Source organism: Malurus melanocephalus, unplaced genomic scaffold (assembly GCF_030028575.1).
Source record: "Malurus melanocephalus ecotype Western Australia unplaced genomic scaffold, MMel_1.1 scaffold_277, whole genome shotgun sequence".
Classification (NCBI taxonomy): Eukaryota; Metazoa; Chordata; class Aves; order Passeriformes; family Maluridae; genus Malurus; species Malurus melanocephalus.
The window spans coordinates 297,594-320,209 of NW_026623509.1; the positions used below are offsets into that span (position 1 = coordinate 297,594).

General features: G+C 37.2%; 1 protein-coding gene across 7 annotated transcripts in view; it reads right to left on the reverse strand.

Moving 5' to 3' along the window:
- ANAPC10 (anaphase promoting complex subunit 10) overlaps positions 1-22,616 on the reverse strand; it is a 33,701-nt gene that overhangs the window by 1,878 nt on the left and 9,207 nt on the right. For all 7 annotated transcript variants that reach the window (XM_057376314.1, XM_057376308.1, XM_057376310.1 and 4 more), the window contains exon 4: positions 22,449-22,569. In XM_057376314.1, coding sequence (XP_057232297.1) covers positions 22,449-22,569 — 121 coding nt within the window. The remainder of the gene's footprint in view (positions 1-22,448; positions 22,570-22,616) is intronic.

A 22,616-nucleotide genomic window follows, 5' to 3' on the forward strand; every position in this document is an offset into this window, starting at 1 on the left:
TAAAGCAGCTTTACAAAGGGGAAATTTATCATGTTGAGGTGGCAGTAAACAGCTTGAGCAAGGATGCTTTCCACATTCATAGTAAACAGAGGATGAGAATCCTCCTAACATTTTATTAAACTACTACTGAGGTCAAGTGGTTGTGATTTTGAWGAGAATTAAAAGGCTATTGCTAACTAAACTTGCCTTATAATATTAGTATCAGAGTTTAAAAATTTTGACTGCTAATTCAAAGTGGAAAATTTCAGTTCAAGAGCTATGATATTGAGAYTTTTAGGCTTGGATCAGTATGAAATTAGCTAACACAGTTAAAAAAAGGGTGCCAAAACCAAAAGTACTGCATGTTTTTCAGTGCTGATGAAGGACAGTGGTTATATGCTTTATTTACAGCAGGTTATTTTCCAGTTCTGCTACAAAAGCAACCAGTTTCTTCCYGAGCCTTTCAACAGAGCTGGGACAAGTCATTTCTTCACCTGTAAARCTGGCAACTGAGGCATTAGGTTAATTAGACTAAAAGGTTCTCTGGCTCCAGAYGTCAAATTTCACATACTCTGAGTCAGATTTTACTGTCTTTAGTAATATACAGGATTTTACAGGAGGTTTAGCTCCCACAGAGTTCACCTGCACTTCTGCATTTCTGCAAATGGCTACAAGTTCTCAACCCAGCCATCTGAATACAGTCTGAGCAGCCACCTAGGAACAGTCACTTGAGTGTCTCTTGCAGAAACACCATGACTGAGCACGGACAGCACACAGTTCATCACTCAGCATTCAACTGTCTTGGCCATAAAGTCCTTTATTTTATTCCCCAAATCTCACCTTCACTCATTCCACATTTCTCAATTTCCCCAACTTTTACTTGTACAAATCCTGGATTCATTCTCAGAACAGGCCCCTTTCCCGTTCCACTCAAACAGTTGCCTCTCTGACAAAGCACATGACACTTGTGATGAGGTCACAATGCAGTAAATGCAAGAGGTCAGAGTTAGACTTCAATGTTTGAAAAAAGTGAGCTCTTGATTTCTGCCCTCTAAATAACATTCCTGTACTGACATTTGAGTCTAACTTTTTTTTTTTTTAAATTGATGCTCACACAGTTCATTAAAACCTTGATACCCACTCAGCTACTGAGGTTTAAATGCAACAAAACCAAACGGAACATTCAGTAGAAAAGGAAGTATTGTTTTGCCAGCATGATACACACATTTTCTGTGACCAAAGGAATGGTATAAACCAGACACACACATGCTCCCAAATTCTTCTCCTCCACATCTGTCAAGCTCTYTCAGATGTGTGAGACAGTTTCTTTTTCCAGAGGGCCCAGGTCTCTCACCAGGGAGAAGGAACAGGACATGGGAACAGGCAGGGGTGATACAAGAGACAATGCTGCCCACTCCTAGCTCAATGTCAGCACCCAGACCCRACCATCACAACTCCTCGCAGAAGTGGGATGAAATATGCAGCTCTACTCTGCCTGGAGCACTCCCAGTGTGAACAGAATCTAAAGGAAGCTTACTGTGAAGTTTCAAGAAATTCCTATTAAGCCCATGAAAATGGCAATCTTTCAAAGCCTTGTAAACCGGTCTGGAAATTTGGGTGGATTTTTACAGGGAGGCAAAAGGCACATCCTCAACACAAAGGCTGAACTATGGCCAAATTTCAAATCCTTGCTTTAGAGCTTAGGGGCACTGGAGCATCAAAAAAGGACACGAGAATATTCTCACACAAGCAAAACAGCATACTTTTCACTAGCCTTATTCTTGGAACAGAACTGCTTTGGCTGAAACTTCCAAAAAATTCAACCCAAAGCAGCTATCTGGCATGGAAAAATCTGTCTGAACTGAACTTGGGCAAACGTTAAAGTAACTAAGAGTTAAGCCTTGAAACGGAAAGGTCACACAACCTTAAGCAGATGAGGCACTAGCAGCACTACCTATACTAAATACTATACCTAAAATCCATTTCAGTTGACTTTGTTCAAAGTCAAGCTTGTTCTTTTAAAGCACAAACCACAGTATATGCACATATACACACAAAYACACATATGTTTCATCCCAGCTCTACAGCGTTAGTCCACTACAAACAAAGACCAGATTAAGTTTCCTCCTGTATTTTTAACTCTTATGTAGATCAAGACTCAGTCTCAATTAACTGTCCTCCAAGAAAGTTTAAAAAATCAGCTTCATTAWTAATCACCCGAGTGAAATCAAAAAGTCAAACTTTGTTTCTGTTATGCGTTTTATTCAGAAACTTTTTTTTTAAAAAAAAAGGATTTAATCAGTGCAAGTTCAGTATTGGTAACTCAGGACAGTTCCTGAAGCTCTAGACTAATCTCACTGTGCAATATACTGAAAGCCCAGTTTTTGTGGCTTTGCAAAGTTTGCTTCTAATACTATAAATYTTGTGATAATTGGAAAACAAGAAGACCATGAAAATCAAAATAAAAGAACAAAGGGATGAAAATTGAAATGGAAAAATCACTCACTTGTACTTGCTGCTGTTATACTCTAGCTCTTCTGCTTTCTCGTCGTTGCTTTCTTATTTTTCCTGTGCTCTGTGTGCTACAGCTTTACCTAYGAACATATACTCCCAAATCCAGGAATCCACATTATTTGGAAAGTCAAAGAATAATTAATGTTCTCAATGGAAATTTCCTCCCCAGCCAATTTAAAAGCCCTGTTTTTTTCACTTTATTGTACTGTCCAGAGATTCTACAGAATTCCATACATATTTGGCAAGGCTACTATTGCAACTAATGGGTGTCCAACCACAGAAGATGCAAACCACACAACAAAATAAAAAAAAAAAAGCAACTTGAGGCTACACTGTAGAGAGATAACTGAACACAAGACCAGAGTTTTTAGGAGGAAGTTTGTTCTACAATCATAGCCTCCTTATTAGCTAGGAAGTTACTTACCAGAAGAATGCTTTTCTATTGTATTAATCCTACTTAAATTGAATATTGACTTCTTTTCAGTGATATTTTGTTTACATTTTGTGGTGTCTCCAAATGGCATATAACTCCAACTGCTACTTCTACTAACGTTACAAATGCAATCCAAGTTTTTTGCTATATTTACAGTAGTCTAACATCCTTGAAATAAAACATCATTTTTCTTGCCCTTTAAAGGTATCTTTTGTGAAGACATAGAAAGGAAAACTCACTGTATGTAGTTTCACATTCAGGGTAATTACAAATACATTCCAGATGTATGCTAGACAGGGCTCCCACATCTCAGGGGAATAAATATATAAAGGCAAAAAAAAGCAGCCYATTTTTTCCCTCYGGGAAAAGWKTGCAGAAGAGGACCTATGTACTGACAGAAAGCTGAGAATTCTTGCTCCCATCATGGCTTCAGCATRACAACATGATTCTGAGATGTTGATACCTCAYCAAATTTCCATTCCATCATCTTTACTACTAGAATCGAGTGGCTGTGAAACCAAACAGCATTTGATTTCATTCCTTCTACTTTCCTCATAAAGCTGTTAAAGCTGCTTTTTGTTTTACTGACTCAGCCAACTATGAAATTAAAAGTAGTGGCTAGACTCTTCTTCACATGTGTAATTTTGTCTATGTGCTTAGCTAGTTCTTACAATACAATTATATAAAAAACCTAAATTTTTCAAAGCAGATGTTCTCAATAAATAACGTATTTTTCCAAGCAGCAGATTATAAAACTAAGTTTCAGGGAAAAGAAATGCTACGTTCAGAAATTAAATATTTATCAATACACAAACTTTCCCATGCAGCTAAAGGCTTTCCTGTTTAGCCATTGTTTTTTACAGCTATCCAAGTATCTTTTYACAACAACTGGCAAGGCAAAAGAAGGCTGACTTGACTTCCAAAATTCTGTTTCCATAACTGCTGCATCCTACCATGTAGTTACCAGGACTGAGAATCCGTGTGCCTCTGCATAATTCAAAGTATTGGAACTGTCAGCACACGAAGTAGCAGAATTTGGGCTTCAGCCATCACTTCACTTAGGAAGGAAGAGAACCAGTTAATAGCAGTGATGCACCAGTTCCAGCAGAAAAAAATGAAGCATGTCCAAAAGAAACTTGGTGAGTTCCAAGTGAGCCAAAGGAGGGACACCACATTAGCAGCTTAACAGGGAACACAGGAACAGGCTCAAAGGACCCACTGTGAAAAGAACACTTCTGTATTCGGATGAAGCAACGACCACCTAAGGAGGTGCCTCTGTGGTCTTAATCAGCCACCTCCTTAAACGGTCAAGAAATCTCATTTCAGTCCATTAGGCAAGAGAAGTTTTCCATTCTTTTAAACAGCAGTTCATGAAGAGTCTAGAGAAGCACAGACCATGCCTCAGGAAGAGTCAGCTGTGCATTTGGGTAGACAGGAGACTAGTTGAAGAATAAACTGTATAAGAAAGTGAAACCTGCAAACACTCTATGTTCCTATCATAAATAAGCTCTTTGTTCAAGTAAACTTGGAGAAGTAACTTTCAGGAAGACTGGGAAGGATGAAAATGAAAAAGGTCCTTCCACAAACTTTTATAGAACCTCCTTCAGACTATTGTGCTCCAGAATAAAACAATAAAAATTAATCAATGCCCAGGTGTTAGAAAGTTGCATYCAATTAAAATAAAGACAATTAAACACTCCAGCCAGGCTCTAAAGAATATCTAGAAAAGGAAGAAAAGCAAAGCTAGAAAAGCAAATCCTTGGTGGGACAAGAATTATCATTCACAATGCTCAAATACAGATTCTTACCCTGCCTCTCCAAATTTCCTGTTTGGATTACTTAAGCAGCACAACACATGCTGGATGACACCCATGGGTTATATCACATCACTGCTTTCTGAACAGAGCAGATGATRGCAATTGAGCTGTGTATGATGTAACCTAGACTTCATTTGGCARAATGATTCACCAGCCACCTCATGAAATGGTCTCAATGACTGGGCTGTTTTAATATTCTTTAAAATTAGGTGTCCTGATTATAATTTTCCCATACCATTTCCCCAGAAAAAAAGGAACCATTTTATTTGATTCTGCTGAGAAAACAATGCAGTATCTTCCAAGATGTACATAATTGATTCAGACAGAATTTCARTACTACAACAGGAATAAAGTTGARTTTAAATTTAATCTGTGAAATGTAAAACAGGGAAAGTCAGCTTTTTCATTATGAATGCCCTCATAGTTTGTCTTTGTAATCTTGAGATGTATGAAGAGCACATAAGAGAACAACACTTAAGTCTTAAACACGATGGGGTGCCTCTGGTGAGTAAGTATGCATATGAACCTGTTGTCAAATTAAGGAAATAGAGTACAATGGCACATGCTGTGGAATACCGAGAGCTTTAGAACATGGATTCACAGGAAAAACAGCTCTTTCACAAGTACTAAGTGATGAAGAATCACATGTAATGATGCCTGCAAAATGGTCAAGGCTGTGCTGAACTGCCCACATACAAAACTCCTGACAGAGGAAGTCATGGATGGTCTGGACTCTTGAGGAGGGGCCCCTGTCCGTGGTACTTAAGGAACCACCACCTGCCCGTCACATTGCCACCACTGCATCTGCTCACAGCACTCGCACAGTCAGGTACATCCAGCCTGAGAGACAAAAATAATAAATAACCTGCCAAATGCTCAACTACTGAGAATTTGTCAGCCACAACTGTCTGACTCAGTTGCAATTTCAGAAAATATTGTCTGCTTAACTATGGGTGGCTGAAAAAAAGCAAGCAAAAGGAAAGGAAAAAGAAATAGACAACAGTCTTTGAATATTCTCTAGAATGTGACTGAAAACAGCTCTTCACTAGAAAATTCCCCTGCAGAAACCACCAGGAATTTGTCACAGACTGTTTGCTAGGAAAGTCTCTCTGGAAAGAAAGGAACACTGTTTTCACAGTCGCTGTGTCATAGGCATTTTTTAAAGCATTTTTTGTGAGGAACCATACATAAGCAGTTCAACATTTTTTGCAAAAATATATACCTCCAGAGATATACATTGTTTCAGACAAGGACAAAAATGTTAAACAGTCWTAGACAGCTTGGTTTTCAGTCCCACATTTTTAAAGTCCTGTTGTTAAGTGTGGTCATCTGAACTTTCACGTAATAGTTTATGCTGAACACATCCATAAGTCRTATCTCTTTAGAGGAGGATTGCCATGCTGTGTATGCTTTAAATGGCAACTGTCCTATCCACCGGAACTTCAGAAAAAAATACAAAAACTTTCTCCCTGTCTGTTTGAAAAGCAGAGTGATCCAATCAGCAAACAGAAAACGACAATGCAGTCTAGAATGGAGTTTCGTATGTGCAAGTATGGAAATAAGGCCTCAAACGCCAAAGCAAACCTTTTACCCACAGCAGGAAGCCATCTAAGTTTAGTTTGGTTTCAACTAAAAGAGATTCCATCTTAACAGGAATCTATTGCTCTGGAAGGAATACTGTTTCCAACTGAAATCAATCATAGTACCTCTGAAATTTTGAATCTCTGATTTCAAGAAAAATGGGTTTCATAACTCATTTAAGAATCAATCAGGAGTTGAGGAAGGGAAGGCAAATACACCCTAAGTGCATTAGCATTCTCCTGTAGGGACCTAGTCACATTCCATAGCTGTCACAATCCACAGCAATGCCATATCTTTGCAAGGGCACTGCTACTCTGAGAAGATTCCTGGTATCAGGGGAAATCCTTCAGACCTACAGGAACTTGGTTCCAATGTGAACCTGTTACTTCCCCTGAGCTTGTCAGACAGCATGCTGAAGATGAAAAAGCTACCAAAAAATTCTTCAGCTTATGCTCTGGAGCAATGGCCTGGCTGACATTATCAAAAAATAGGTAATGCAGCCCAAAACAAGCTTTCTGCTTCAGTGTACCTATTGCTGGTACCTAAGTTGCATAAAGTTTMATTTGCAGACATACTAGAACAGACTGCATCTGCATAGTCTGGCCTTAAAAATGAATGGTAGAAATCCATGGTTTGCTGCAAGCCTTTAAACTTCTCCAAATTCCAGCATTTTGAAAGAAGAATGGGGGATTTTAMTTTTTTCTTTTTTAAACCAGGGTACTATAGAACTCATAGGTGGCTCACAATATTATAGATGCAGATGTAAGAAAAGAAATAGTACATTTAAAAGACTAAAAACCAACAAAAAACCATTACTATAAAATATATATCCAACACTACRCATTGCACATTTAGAAAGAAGTGCAAATCACTTTAGTGAAAACAAATGTTTTACACCTTTAGAGAAACCCTTCAAATAAAAGTGTTTCACTGCAATCTTTSTTCATTCTATTGACAAGCAAGTAACTAAGGAGGAGGCCCATATGCACAAGGTAACTGTGTAAGGATACTAAGTAGGCATGTGGCAATGATGACCAACTGATACAAGTTACTTTTGGAGCGTTTTTGAAAATCYTCAGCAACTTTTACCTGATCAGATGACCGGAAAAAAACAACTGTCAAACATAACAAAAGCCACTACGAATTCCCGCGTTTATTCAAACAAATAGTACCATCTGTATTCAAAGCTTSTGGAAGTAATACAAAAGAATAACAAAACTATCAAAAAAACCCATCTGGTTAAGTATGTGGACTAAAGTTTTCATAACAAAGGAAATAGGGCAGAGAGTTCTTTAAAGTTACTTAAGACAAAACATTACTAGCCCTTTTATTTAAGTTTGTATCTTAGTCATAAATTTGAGTTTCTCCCATGGAAAGCCCTAAAATTCTCCTGTATTGAGATATCAAAATTGTAGTCTCTCAAGAGCAGCAGCCACCCAAAATAAAGACATCTCCTACAACTTCCAGGTGAGTCAGGCTGCTCTCAGCAGAGAGAATAGCATTTCAACCACCTACTGAAGAGAGGCAGAGTAAACCAGTGAAGAAAGAGCAGAGAGCTACGCAAAAAGAACAGGAACAGATTGAACTGGGGCAGTGGAACGTTCTACTGCAAAGAAGTTTGAACATGTATCTGAAAAATTCTGATGCTCAGGTGAATTTGCATTACAAATGGAACTGCTGACTGAAGAATGGGGCAAGRCAGTTGCCTTTTATGAAAGGTAACAGAACAGGTTGGACTTGATGATCTTACAGGTCTTTTCCAAACAAAGTGATTCATGATTAACACCACAGAATCTTCCAAGAAAGGAGAGTATAGAAAGAATTTTCTGTAAGCAAGAAAAAAATCCTTTGAACAATGGCTTTACAAAGGCGARCCTTAAGGCAAATAGAATGAACATAATAAAACACAGGAGACAGCAAAGCATAAAGGGAGAAGCCCTAAAAAATTCTTTTCAAACTAGAACTTCKGGGTACAAGCAGGAACAATACCAACATATTATATGTGTGCACTACACAAATTGATTGCAAATGGAAGTTAAGGCTGGAAAACATTTCTGGGAGATAACTAATTTTACAAAGGGACAGAARTTTGCAAATTGGATGAAAATTGTACTGAGATGTCTGCAGTTCCCATTTCTCCTAACATATATAATAGAATGATACTATGTTTGTGTGAAAGTGAAAAAAAAAAAGCAGGTCATAATTTACCTTCAAAATTGTTTAGCCATATCCAGGAAATATGTCTAGACATAGCTACAGTTACATTATACAAAGAAAGTATTTGAAAAAAAAATTAGGCAAGGAATATTAAAGATTCAAGTGTCTGAAAACTGGCCACACTGAGTTAATCTTCTAWCAAATCATCTTGAATAACTTAGCGGCAATAACCTAGTGACTACATTTCATGCCATGCACTTTGCATCCSAGAGAATGCAGAAAATTAATACGGGGAAATGAATAAATGTAAGAAAATGGGAATATCAAAATCTTTTTTAAAATAGTTCATAGTAGCAGCAGCAGCCAGCTGCTAGCTATCAAGCACTCTATAGGTGAGGGGAAGAAAGTATATCTAAACCAAAAAAAACCCAACATTCTCCTCACTGAAAAGGGCTATTATTACTCATTGAAGAGAACTAGATTTCTGATCTTCTACCAGGAGACCCACAAGACTGAATGGCTTTAACTTTTTATCTGTTTCACAAGATTGTAGTTCCTGAGTGACTGAGTGACTCTGTTAAAAAAAAGATTGGAACAAATCATACCTGAGTGCTATCAAATTTAAAAAATCCCACTCATCCTTTACCAGCAAGAGGAGAAGTTGTTGCTTTAAGACACTAAAAGCATACCAGGAAAAGTATTTCTCCTGGTTTCACAGGAGTGACTTGTTTCTGAGAATTGCAGAGGGTTGCCTCTCCCAAAAATCAAGGAATTTAAAGATCCTAAACCTCTGTGAATAATCCCCAAATCCKACAGAAGTACAGTATGCAAATAAGTCATTTCTGCATCTGAAATGAAAGCTCAGTAAAGGCAAGCAGGGCAAAGCCCGATAAACTCTAAGATTACTCGAGTGTGCTGCAGCAAACCAGGTTTCAATAAGCAAATGCAGAGTAGCATTTCACAGGATCCAGAGCAAACATAATGCTCACTCCTTGGAMATAAATGCAAAAAACTGTTGTGAAAACTACTTGTGTAAATTTAAAATGCAATGCTGTGTCTCATCTAAGAAAGATCCCAAATTCATAAACATGCCTCACTGGAGACACATTTTGATACGAATGAACTTTAAAAGAGAAGAAATATGACTGTATCTGTCAGAGATTCAGCTGGGTAGTTTTATGTGAGCCAGAATACACTTCCAYAAATTTATAAAGCTGGAATCAGGACTGCTGCCCAATGGAAGCATTTAATTTTATGTCTAAACAGAATTTCTTTCATGTACTGTAACAAATGCAGTACAGTTTTTACCTTTTGCTTGTGTTTTCCAACAAATCAGTATGAAAGCATTAAAAAAAAAAAATTCAAGGCTTTTATTCATGTTTATATGTGGAGGTCAGACTCTAGTCTCCATTTCTTTCAATCTACGTGAATTTTGTTTCTTGACTTCTTTCTGAGAGTCAAAGTTTCCTCAAGCCACCATTCACTCAAAGAATGTACAAGTTTAAAAGGTATTCARTGGTGCTAAACCTTGTTGGGGTAACGACTCCCTCATTGCAAAGCACTTCTGCTATGAACAGCATCTGGAACAGCCTTAGTGCTGCATCCTACAGACCAAGTACATGAGCTCTACAGCAAAACTGTGTAAGAATCAAAATTACATTGTAAATATGCTCCTGAAAAATGATGGGGCAGTGGAAAACAAAGCACAAGAACGACGTAACTGAAAACTTGTTTACCAGCAGGCCTGCTATATCCTAAGTCTAAAGCTACTGTGGAGTGTCATTCTACTGCTTAGCAGTAGAGTCAACAACAAGCAGATGGAATTGGATAACAAATCTATGTGACTTACTGTATATCTGCTAGTCCTGTGGGTACTTATGCTCCTCTGATTAATTTATTTTCGCTATGCAACTAAATCTTTAACTCCTCATGACAGTGCAAAGAAAAAGAAAGTCCGATAATTCCACAATAGAAATTCCTACCCCAGCAGTGCCAGACTTACTGAAAGCTGATTTATGAAATCCTCCRTTAAACATGGTGACCATCATAGTCACAAAAGAGACCTGTTCAAGCAGAGGGAAGCCTACTTCAAAATTTTACTACATCATTTCTCCTGATATAGAACTGTAACACTTTCTGAAAGAATGAAAAAACAAAATATAATTTAATTTTTACCTTACTAATTATGCTYAGCAACATCACCTTACTAAGAAGTAAAAAAATTAATCTCAGTGTATTGAGATTAATTGCTAGTAGAAATACCWCATCATACCCACAGTTGAATTTGATCTCTGACAGATACGGGGTGGGGGGGAAATAATATTCAAAAAAAGAAGTATTAAGGGCTAGGCCTCATGGTTCACTCAGAGACAGTGAATGAGAGCAGCATTGATAAAAAGCTTCAGTAAAAGCTGTATTTGTTAACATTCCTTTAACATGAGACATGAAACACTCCAGAATTCATTCTGAAATTGAATAGGACTGTTGGATAAACCTACTTTAGGAATTGGATGAAGCAGCTAGAGAGCACAGGCCCTCAAGCCAGACACATATGCTACATTATTATTCTCACTCCACCCTCTCCTGTGTGTTCACAGAGAAAATGGAAAAATTCTGGGAAAGGTTTTTCCGATTCAAACACATGATCTCKGTTATCTTATGACAGATTAAGACAGAGAACAGTCCTCAGAAACAAATAAATTTAAACTTCATATCTATAGAAACATTTCCATGCATTACTTGAGATAAGGAATAGGATAACACTACATTAAATCCCTTCCCACCCAATAAAACTTAGCACAGAATTGAATTTATGCTCTGTGTAGCAGTGTTCTCATCAAAGCTACACGCAGMCATGTGATGCCTGACCAAAACAACATTTCAGGAGTCAAGTGAGAAAGACCTCAGTTGGAAAGAACTGCCACAATGACAGCTCTGAAGCAACTGATTCTCTTGCTCAAGAACCCTGGATTTGTTCTAGAGCTCTACCACTAGAGAATCAGGTAGCATTTTCTTCTGAGCACTGAGGATTGTTTCAGTTTACCACATCAACAAAATTCCTTTCTGGAACTACTTTCCAATGACACTGAATAATCTCAGCTTTCCTAAAATGTTAGGCTTCAGGAATGAGAAAAAATTGTAAAAAATAAAAAAAAGGCTGATTGTAATTATAAAATCCCCCCACATACCTATGTGAAATATGTTTGTTCTTTTATTTTTACCTAGATTTATGGAAATTTTTGGTTGGTTTTTTTGGTTCTGACTTGACAAAGCATGGYACATCCAGGGCATTTTACGGATTTGTTTTGGGGTTTTTGTTTAATCTTAATTAATAGCAGCACCTGATAATTTTGCCACAGGACAATATGTACTACAAACAGCCAAATGTGATTGCTTTTGTAGTCATGCAAATAAAGATATTACAATATAGAAGTCACACATACAGAGAATAATAAGTAGTGGGCCAATTGGCTCCTAATTTCTTCTAAACTGGGGCCACTTCCTCCCTCCATCCCCCCGCCAAACTGTTGGTTTGGCAGAAAGCGGTGAACACAGTCACAGGATGTTTCCAGCTGCTGGTGCCTACAGGTTGTTCAAATGAAACAGAAAATAAAGTGTGCTGTGCCAGCTGACCAGATGACCACTTGAGATGACAGCATAAAACTTTATTAGGTATCCAAGAAAATTTCCGTTCCTTTCATATATTTTCCTATGCTTAAACCAAATCAAATGTTGACTGCTGGCTTTACTCTTTGGAGGATTTTAATAGTATGCTACACAGCAGCACCCAGAGTGATCAGAATCGGTCTTGGATTTTCTGCATGTATTTAGCACTTCTTAATGTTTGAAAATATCTAGTGCTTCTGCCAAGGATTACTCTCCACAATCAAGTCTATCAGGGCAATCAGGTGAATCAAAGATGACTGTTAATAATTCACTGACTTTATCCCCCCCAATCCTATTTCAGTGTGTGGAAAAAAWACAGCTTGAAGGCAAGATGTTTCCCAATGGTGAGCAACCTCTCCAGAAAGAGGAAAGCATGAGTGAGTGAGCAGCATCTTACTGTCAGCTGTGACACCACTTTACATCCTTAAAGCAAAAGATGATGCTGTGACTCCCACGATGTTTTCACATTTGGAATCCAAAACCAGAGGAGATAATTTTGGATTACTCAGGTCTAGGGAAGTTATAGAATGGGAARGAGCATGACTGTAGAATATGGTAGGGTAGAAGAAGAAGAAGAAAAATGAGATAGAGAGACAGAAATAGATAGCACTTTCTTTAACAACTTCCATGCAGTATACASGGCTCTTTACTACAGAAAAATATAATTTCCCTTCCAAATACAGACACTTTTCCACTTTTGATAACATGCTGCTTTCTTGAGATTGAAGAAGTTTCCCTTGTTCCAGAGAGTTTCTTCGATGGTACCCACCTCCTTGCTCTGTTAAATAACTGTAAAGTCAGGTGTCTAGAGCCCACTTCCCCAAAAGCCAATAAATGATGCAGCAGGCCAAAACAGACAACRAAGATTTTCATTTTCCCTAGTTCAAACCTTGAAGCCTTATGTGACCGGGAACCACTTCAAACACCCWAGTAAAAAACTGCATTAAAGAGTTYGCCTACCAGGGGGTCTCTCTCCTTGTGTCCAAGCGCAGAGAGATTAAACCCAAGAGATAAAATAGATRTTGCTATGTGCTCCAGTTTGCAAATGAACAGTATCACATGTTTTGTAAACTACAGCTCAAATGAATTCTAATCAGCTGAGGGGGTTCACCTGACCGACCGAACACCAAGAAGACATTCTAGATGGGCATCACACTGACACCCACTGTAAGCTATAGTGCTGGAAGCACTTGTATGTTTTAAAATGTCAACCAGACRCCATGCTTGCATTAAAAAAGGAAGGGGAAGGAAGGGAAAGGGTTAAATATTGAAGTAGGCAAACTAAGCAAGTGTCTTCTGTCATGCTGTCACCTCCCCCTCCATCCACCCACCTTATTCCTCACTCCCATGCTCAGTCTTCAAGAGAATGCTTAAATGAAGAGCACCAAGATCTTTCTTGTAACAGTTTTTATGTTGCCAAATCCCTGTTTGCTTCTCTTACTTCTGAAACATTAATGATTATCTGCAYGAAGTATCTAGTGAGCCTACACTGGTAAACTGTAATTAGAAACCCCTACAAACTTTGAAAAACCATTGACCAACAAGYATCACAGTGCACTCTCCAAACACAGAACCTTTATTCCAACAGGAACTTACAGTAAAAAATGAAGTGTGAACAGCAGACACTGCTGTTCACACAAGCTTACTGCATACAACCCAGCAGGCGATTTTTCTGGGTTTTTTGGATTATGCCCCGGAGGTGCTGGCACAATGGAATTTCAATACCATAATTGTTTATTTCTCTGTGTGCCAGCCTCTGAAATAACAGGTAAAAAGAAAAAAAAAAAAAAAGGACATATAAACCAGACATTCTCTTTTTTAAAATTACAGGAATCACAAAATGAAATGTTTTTAATTCTCTAGTTCAAACGATGCAATTTATAACCATGACACAAATAGAGAAGAAGCACAAAAGAAGGGAAAATACAGAAATAACATAACGTTCCCAAGGTTCAGTTTACAAGGACCTCACACAAAGTTTTTTTTTTGCAACTCTTACTAGAAACAGTATTATTTGCTAAAAATGCAGTAGCTGCCAAAAGCTATGATCCATCTAAAGCAAACATGTTTAAGATGGAAATAGAGTGTTAATGCTGAAGAAAGACAGAATTGAGTATACAAGTTTTCTTTTTAAAATGTGGAAGCAACTACAGTACAAAGTAAAGTTTGTTTTTCATCTTTCTGAGCAAAAACTGATTGGATCTGCAGATAAGCACCTAAATTAGAGAGATGTGCATTAAGACAATAACAGAAGTAATCAAATTTCAAACTTTCTAATTAAACCTCCTTTTCCTSCAGAAGGTTATTGGGAATTCAACACTAGCCTTGGTTCACATGATAGAACAATGGGAAAATTTTCCGAATGGTTGAACGCTAACACTGACAAGTGTGGAGAGCCAACTACAATACATTATATGGTAGCATAACCTGCCACCCACGTTGCTGAGAGAACAGCTTTCAAACACATGCACCGAGCTGTAAAACCACAAAATCCCTTATTACACATTGTCCCTTACTTAAGGTGAAATACACTATTCCCCTCCCGCCTCCTTTTACAAATCTTGGTGGTTTTTTTTAAACCTTCATCTCTGAAGTTTATTTAGCAACTAACTAGACAGTTTTTCAGACTTTATTTTCCAAATGCCATTTTTCCTGTTTTGTTTTCTAACCAAAATAAAATCATGTTTTTATAGTACACAGTGAAGCTTGTTGTGTCTTTCACTGTTGCTTTTTTTTTAATACCAATTCTACCTGTGTGACATTATCCAAACTTTTAAAAGGAAATGTCTTATATATGACTAATTCACTTGTGAAGACTTATTTCTAGAGTGAAATATTTTCCTTCTTTTAATGGGAAGATATATGACTCATCACTGGGTAAAAAAAAATGGTTCCATGGTACTTTTGATTGGAAGAGCAGACATTGTGATATTTACTGTGATTCTTTTCCACTGTTATGCAATCCAAATATATTCAAAAAGATAAACTGCCCCAGCCTGTGTGGTTATAGACACCAGCATTCACKMAAGTCAACCATTGCTGCAGAATGASAAACACACTCCACYCTCATTACAACTTGCTGTGGTTACCAGCCAAACACCTTCGCCTTTTCTGAAAAGGCAACATTATAATAAAAGCAAAACAAATCATACAAGGGGACCCGAGGGATGGTAAAAGTAGTAACAATTGGTAGAAAACWTAACTCTGAATATGGAAAGCAAACTTTTTAATGACTCGAGGAATGCATATAGCCTCACACTGCAAAAAGAGCCCACTGAAAAATGCTGGTACATATAATTTTGTTGGTTAATGATTCCCCCCTCCTGCCCCCTCCCACTGCACATGTCTGCTGCCTGAATCATTGCATTCCAAGATAGAGGATATACACAGTTTCTTCAGGGGTTTTCAGTTGCAACTTTGCTGGCAATGGGAATTTTATTTGCAAGTGTTTCTATTCTACTGACAAGGTCAATTAGTCCAATGAACTATTGGTTGTTCTGTCTGATAGCTCTGTGTATTTATTCAAGCAAGCACTTTTATAACCCACAATTGAACGCAGACAGTTACCCTTGTAAACACGACTGTCCACAGGGATTTTCACTACATTTTGAGCATGTAAAAGAAAAACATGYTTTTCTTCCCTCAGCCTGAGAGCATATAAGTTTGATTACAACTAAAAATTTCAGGGAGTGAAGGGCATGGAGGCTACTGTTTTAAACAGATATGATCTACTGTACATGAATATACATATTTGGACCAATTCCTAGGAACTTAAGAACACACACATTTGACTGATCTCTCTAAGAGCTTCAAAAATTTGGTAATGCTATCAAAGAGAGATAGATCAGCATCTCTGCTCTATCCAGGCAGTAAAAAGAAAAAGYCATGGTTTAAAAGAAATAAAGCTGCTTGTAGTGCTAAGGGTTAAAGGCTACATAAAATGCTTTCACAAAAGCATAAAATGCTTCCACAAAAGCCAAAAGCACAATGTGTATGTGTCTGTAAATCAGCTGCAGAAATTGGTAAAAATARAATTAGGAGAAAAAAAGAAGACTATTCCTCAGGTCTAGCTAGAATTTTTGTACATGAGCAGCATCACCAYGCCACTGGCAACATCTGCAAAGAGGAAAAATGACAGATGCTACTCTCACAGAACATTTATTAACACATTCATGTCTCCCTTCACCATATATGTACTTTCTTCATAACAATATCTTCTTGTGAAGAATAGATCCTTTATTTTTATTAATTAGGAATGGTAAAGGGGCTAGTTTATTGGTACACTGATCTTCATTATTGAAGTCTTCCCTGAACAAATCTTTTAGGGATACAAAGAAGGTAAGAAACTACCAAGGAAARCCAGCAGTTTTTACTGGCTTTATTCTACTGCTTTGGGTATTATAGAGATACTACAAAGATTGTTTCAGCAAGCTTTTCAATCTAGAAGTCTGTAGTCCAGGAGACAATCACAGAGATAATCAATAAGGAAATAYGGATTCCATAAAGCAATAAACTTGATGGAAAACACAGAAGTATATACATATAAATCCCTAAAAGCTATTAAATCAATATTAAAGCAYCACTGAAAACAAACATTTTTCTGAAAAATATAACTAAGAAAAGCTGAGTCAGTAAAACAAACTGAAGAACAAACGGGTACAGCAGGTTTTAAGGACTGTTCTCAACTTGAAGGAACTTGGTACTTAAGTGTGTATGGTACCTTTTCTGCAGAGTTTTTAGGTAAATGATAGCAGTTCAAGCCAGGCAACCCTACACAGAACTAACTCATTTGAACAAAAAAACATCAAGCAATTATAATCTGGTACCAAAATGTACWACACAATTACCAGTTTCAGTCAGGTATAAACTGGACACAACCCAGTGTGGACTTTTACTTRGGATATTGGTTCAATAACAGAGATAATCTGCACAGACTAGAAAAAAAAAAAATCACCCCCCTACAAAATGACTAATATGATTACCATTCTACAACAGTAGTATTATCCCTATGTACTTCAAAAGAGTGCTAGAGAATATTCTCACCTAAATTTACATTTGGTTTTCAGTATAAAAAATTCAAGTGTCTGGCTCTTTCCCCCTCACACACAGAACACTATGTGCAACCACCTCATGTTCACCAGAGAATTTGTTTACAGTATTGCAATTAGAATACAGAAGTGAAAGCTTGCGTTAAAACAAATTAAAAACACCCCCATCCATGTTGGAGGACATTTTACCTGTATTGAGAACACACATTTTTAATATCTGAATTTTAAAGCCCCTGGTGCAAGAAAGAGTTTTACAGAAGTAAAATATTTAACCAACAAGAGTTTGGGGAAATATTTTCAAATCCTCCTAACAGAACTTCAAGCACTGAAAAGAGATGAAACAATGTAATCAAACACTTGCTACAGAAAACAAGGTGGTRGTGTGACCTAATAGTGGCTTTCCAGTATGCAAGGGTGCCTACGAGAAAGAGGAAGAGAGATTTTACAACTGCATGTAGTGATAAAACAAGGGGGAATGGTTTTAAACTAAGGTTTAGATTAGAAATTAGGAAGAAATTATTTACTGYGAGGGRGTGATTTTCCAATTTCTTTTCCATGGTGGAACTTAAATGAATAATCATGAGAAAGGCAGTCACTGCAGGAGAGGCTTTCACATAYATGTAACATTTAGTGTTTTGATCAGTTAGTTCCTAGTCCCTCTGTACTTGAGYTCCCTTGAGGAAAGCTCTGTACTGCATCAAGTTGCTGCCTTCCACAGAGCTGCTGCCACCTTGTTTCACATGGCTTTTCCTCTGCRTCACAAAGTAAAGTCAGACTGACAGTATTAAAAATACAGGGCCTCTTTAAGGTACCCTTGCCTAATTGAGCCCTTCTGTGGTAAGAAAAGGTTCCTTCAAAGATTTGTTTCTGAATGTTCAGTAACAAAAGAAAAAATGCAGCATGTACCACAGCATAAAAGCCATGTTTAGCTTTCCTCTAAGATCCAACAGAAGATATGTTTATTTCTCTTAAAATACCATTTCAGAGCAAGGTCAGATAAAAATGCTTAATTTTATACTGTGTGGGCCAAAATAATCTTCCCTTGTTCATACTTCTATTAGATCTAATATGGACTTCCCTATTTGGATACACACACCTCRTAAGCATAATAGGCTATTTCAATAACTGTATTTCTCATGACTGCATAGTAAACTCTACTGTAATGCATTACCATTCCATAGTATAAAAGGGCAGAAAAATTGTAATCCTGTTCATAATTTCCAAAGCTTGAAGTATATATTAGATATTTCCATAAGCACACGAATGGCAAAAGGTCATATCAGGTACAATGATGGTAGCGAACAGTGATGTTATGTCATTTAATTTGCCTTCTTTTTGTAAAGATAGTTGACTTCAGCAACCCATTTGGGGATTCACAAAACATCCTCCACTAGAACGTGGAAAAATGTACAGAATATCAACTACATCAAATAGAAATAACCCTGCTTCCAAAATTTGATTTTTATCCTTGACATCAATCACAAGGCTTAATAACTAACCAATACTTTTGCAGATTTCCAGTACCAGTATATTTTAGATGTAAGGAACAGGTACTGTGCATCCTGATGAACCAAATCCATACTCAACCAGTGCAACAGCACAATAACAATCAAAATGAACAACTGGTGTGATGATTGTGTCTACAGAGCATCCTAGAGACAGAAAGGAAAGACTACAGATTGAAATCTATAAAACTAAAGTTTATTCAGTCTTTTCCACATCAAGTGTAGTTTGCAGAAAGCACACTGACTCTTTTTAATTTCTATTCTGAACCCAAGGAATAATTAGGGATCAGAAATGCCTCTTTTCTTGAACAGAAGAAAGTACAGAGAGGAACTTTTTCTAACCAAAGTACATGAAGCCTAGTCAGGAATCTAAAGGAGTAACAGTTCAGTACTCTRTCTTCAGTGGAAATCAGTTTGAAATACACCTTAGAGATGTTTGGTTAGAGACTCACAAGAATACATTTTCTTGACAGAGTACCTCACAACAGCCCTATGACACGCTAGCATGTTCTCATTCCTCAGGAYCTATGTTTACTCCATGTACAGGAAATGGGTGGAGATTGTTCACTGCTGGATATCAGAAAATGTCTGGGTAAAACCAGCCTCTTCATTACAGTCACTGGACACCGCAGGAGTAAAGACATTACAGCAGGGTCATAGTTCCTTAACTACCTCTTGGAAAAGCTCCCCAAGGGCATKCCTCCAGTTGGTAATTCCCCTCTCTAGTGTAGAATCTCTTCCAACAGGAGCCCTGTCCGTGGTGCTCGGTCACAACCCCACACCACCAGGGCRGCTGCTGCGCTTGCACCTTGTTACAAAACACCAAGCAAGGCCAAAAGAGACAGAAAACAAACCAGACAGCAATCCAAAGGAAAAGCAAACAAACAAAAAATCCCAGCAAAAAGCTTAAACAAAAACCTCACACTGTGACCATCAAAGGTGTATTAAGATTACAGAGCTTTCATCTGAGTCTGTGTAAAGACCCTCCACACAGGCTGACAGCAGAAACCACTGAAACTACCAGGTGAATATATATATATATATATAATATATGGATATAGACTATTCCCTGAAAGACTACCTGTACTGAGCATCAAAACACTTATCTTCTTACAGCAAGATGAACTGCTGAACACCTATATGTCTCTGAGAGGTACAAATGCAATAACCAGGTGGGCATCACTTGAAGTGACCAGAGATGTCTTGCAGCCAGCATTTCACTCACATCCTTTGCAGTGGGTTATTTTCAGATCATAAAAAAACGCAGTAACTTAAATTATATACTGAAGAGTCTGCATGCTGTTCCAAAAATGCCTCTACAGATTATTTTGTCCATCCAGACTGTTTGTACCATCATGTGGGAAAACTCCATGACTGGAAATGAGAAAATATTTGCTCTCAAAACTTGACAGTTGTGATACTAAGGCATTTGAGTCAGAGGAGAAGGCTGACTGCACACACCTTAAGTGCAGAAAGGGAATAATCCTGCCAGATTGTGATGGCTGMTGTCACTCTTATGATTTGGTACAAATGAGGGGGGAAAAAACCTTTTATTTAGAAAATGATTTCATCTTAGGTTCAAAAAGACATGCCTACATACTAGATCACAAACTAAAGCTAATCTTATATTTGTGACAAAATTCAGCCTAACAGCATATTGCATTGTGTTGAAWATTAGACCATTAGGAAAGAAAACACATTCATTAGACACTATGAGTTGGGCAAGCATCCATGGAAAAATATAAAATGCTTTAGCCTGATTTTCCACCCAGTTAATCAGTACTGAAGCCAATGGAATCATTGTATAATTAAGCAGATTTCTGCAAAGAGCTCATAACAGTTCACACTGCTTTAATAACCCCCCCATGTGTCAGAGAAGCTGAAGAAKGGAGAAAGTTTCAGGACTGAAGGAAAATTTAAGAAACAGTATCAAGCATTTTGGGAAATATGAAAATTGATAGCAACATGCAACATCATAGTGATGACAGTCACAAGCATTTTACAGCATCGAGGTATTGTATCTCATTAATAAGAAGCGTGACCATATTTTCTCCTCAGTTTGGAAGTAAAAAAAGTACATGAGCATGTGGTATGCATAAAAATTACTCTGTCATGCATCATATTATAGTCACATTCATATACCACAAAAAAACCTAGTAATTTGTTTCATGTAGAAGTGCCATTTTTAACTACATATATTATGCATACAATCCCGTGTTTAGCAAGAAAAGAGCTAAAGAAATATTGGCTGAGACACTGCAGAAGACTAATACACYTGTTATACGTTTTATTGTTTCTACAGATCTTTAATATGTTAACAACACACATACCTTCAAGAGTGGGAGCTTACCACTGTATAAGAAACTTAAGTTAGACAGATAGATGTATAGTGCTGCATTAAGCATGATTACAAAAAAAGATAATAGTTTAGTTTTTGAAAGGGCATATAAAAGTGCAAAAATCAAACTGATAATTAAGGCAAACAATGACATCTAGTGGACATTCGGGAAATTGATCGGCAGCCCAACGGAAAAGATCCAGAGGCTGTAATTCATACACTGTGCAACTCCCAAATTGCTTTGATACAGTTAGGAAGATTGAAAGGCACAATTTGCAGCTGATGCTGGTGATTCATTTCTTCCAAAGGAATATTTAATTAATTCAAGAAAAACAAACATGTCCAGAACCTTTCGTTTAATATTTAGGATGGAAGTATAGGTCAAAAYTTGAGAGAACACCACAAATCATTGAAAGGATGAAGACAGATACATAGTGCTAGCAGACATGCCTACTACACTGTTTTTTACTCCCACACTATCTACAATCTTCTACTTATAAGTTGCTCGTGKTRCTTTGAATTGTTGGGACTRAAAAGCAAAGTGAAAACAATRAAAATCCCAGAAGTAAGAAAAGAAGCCGCCATTTGACACCATCTTTTTCTTGTCATCCCAATCCTTCTGTTATTGTAATACCTGCCATATAAGGYTGGTAAGTTAAACCTTCCCAAAATACCAGCCAGTAACTGCTGAGCTCCAGAGAACAGGAATTTGAAATATGAGGTTGCTGTTAACTCAGAATGAGCAAAGATACCTGCTTATGAGTAACCTGATTAGTTTCAAGGTGGACTTCTACCAAGATAATAGATTATTCAAATCTGCTTTTACTATTTACCAAAAGGTCAGCAAAACTAAGCAGTTAAAGGTAAGCAAAATTAAGCAGTTAGAGCAACTCAAATCACAGTTGTTCTGGCTAGAAGCATCAGTATGAAAAAATACTAGATTTSACTGTTACATTTTTGTAAATGAAAACATTAAAAAAATACTTCAACTCTGTCTCATTCAAAATCTTAAACCTATCTACAGAACTGAAAATTGAATTTTGATTCATTTGTTAAAAAACTGCATTCCATCCAAAATTCTTAAATCTCAGTGACTGTTCAGTATTAAAAAAAACCTTCGAAAAGATTAGAAACCATACTCAAAATTAAAATGTAAGTTATGAACATATTTAATTATAAAGATAATGATTTAATTATAATTATGTTTGGTAAAGAAGCCTGATGAAAAARCAGAAACCAGCCTACTATATTTACAAGACAAAAACTAAAAGCAAACATCAAAATAAACCCAGCCATTTTCCCCCTTCAAGCACAAYGCCATATTTTACCTCCAAAATCCACTTTATTTCATCAGATGTYCTAACAAGAGAGAACTGCCTTAAGACAGAAAGCAAAGTATCATTGACCTACCCGGATTTCCTGGAGATTATGAAAATTATTTCCTACTCTGACAGAGATTTTGCTTGGAGTATAACTTTCATCAGATTTGTAGTCTGCATAAATACATAACGTCTTCACKGTTGTTTTTCTTCTGCAAAAAGCAACACAAGCTGTGTAAGCATAATAAAGAAAAATACT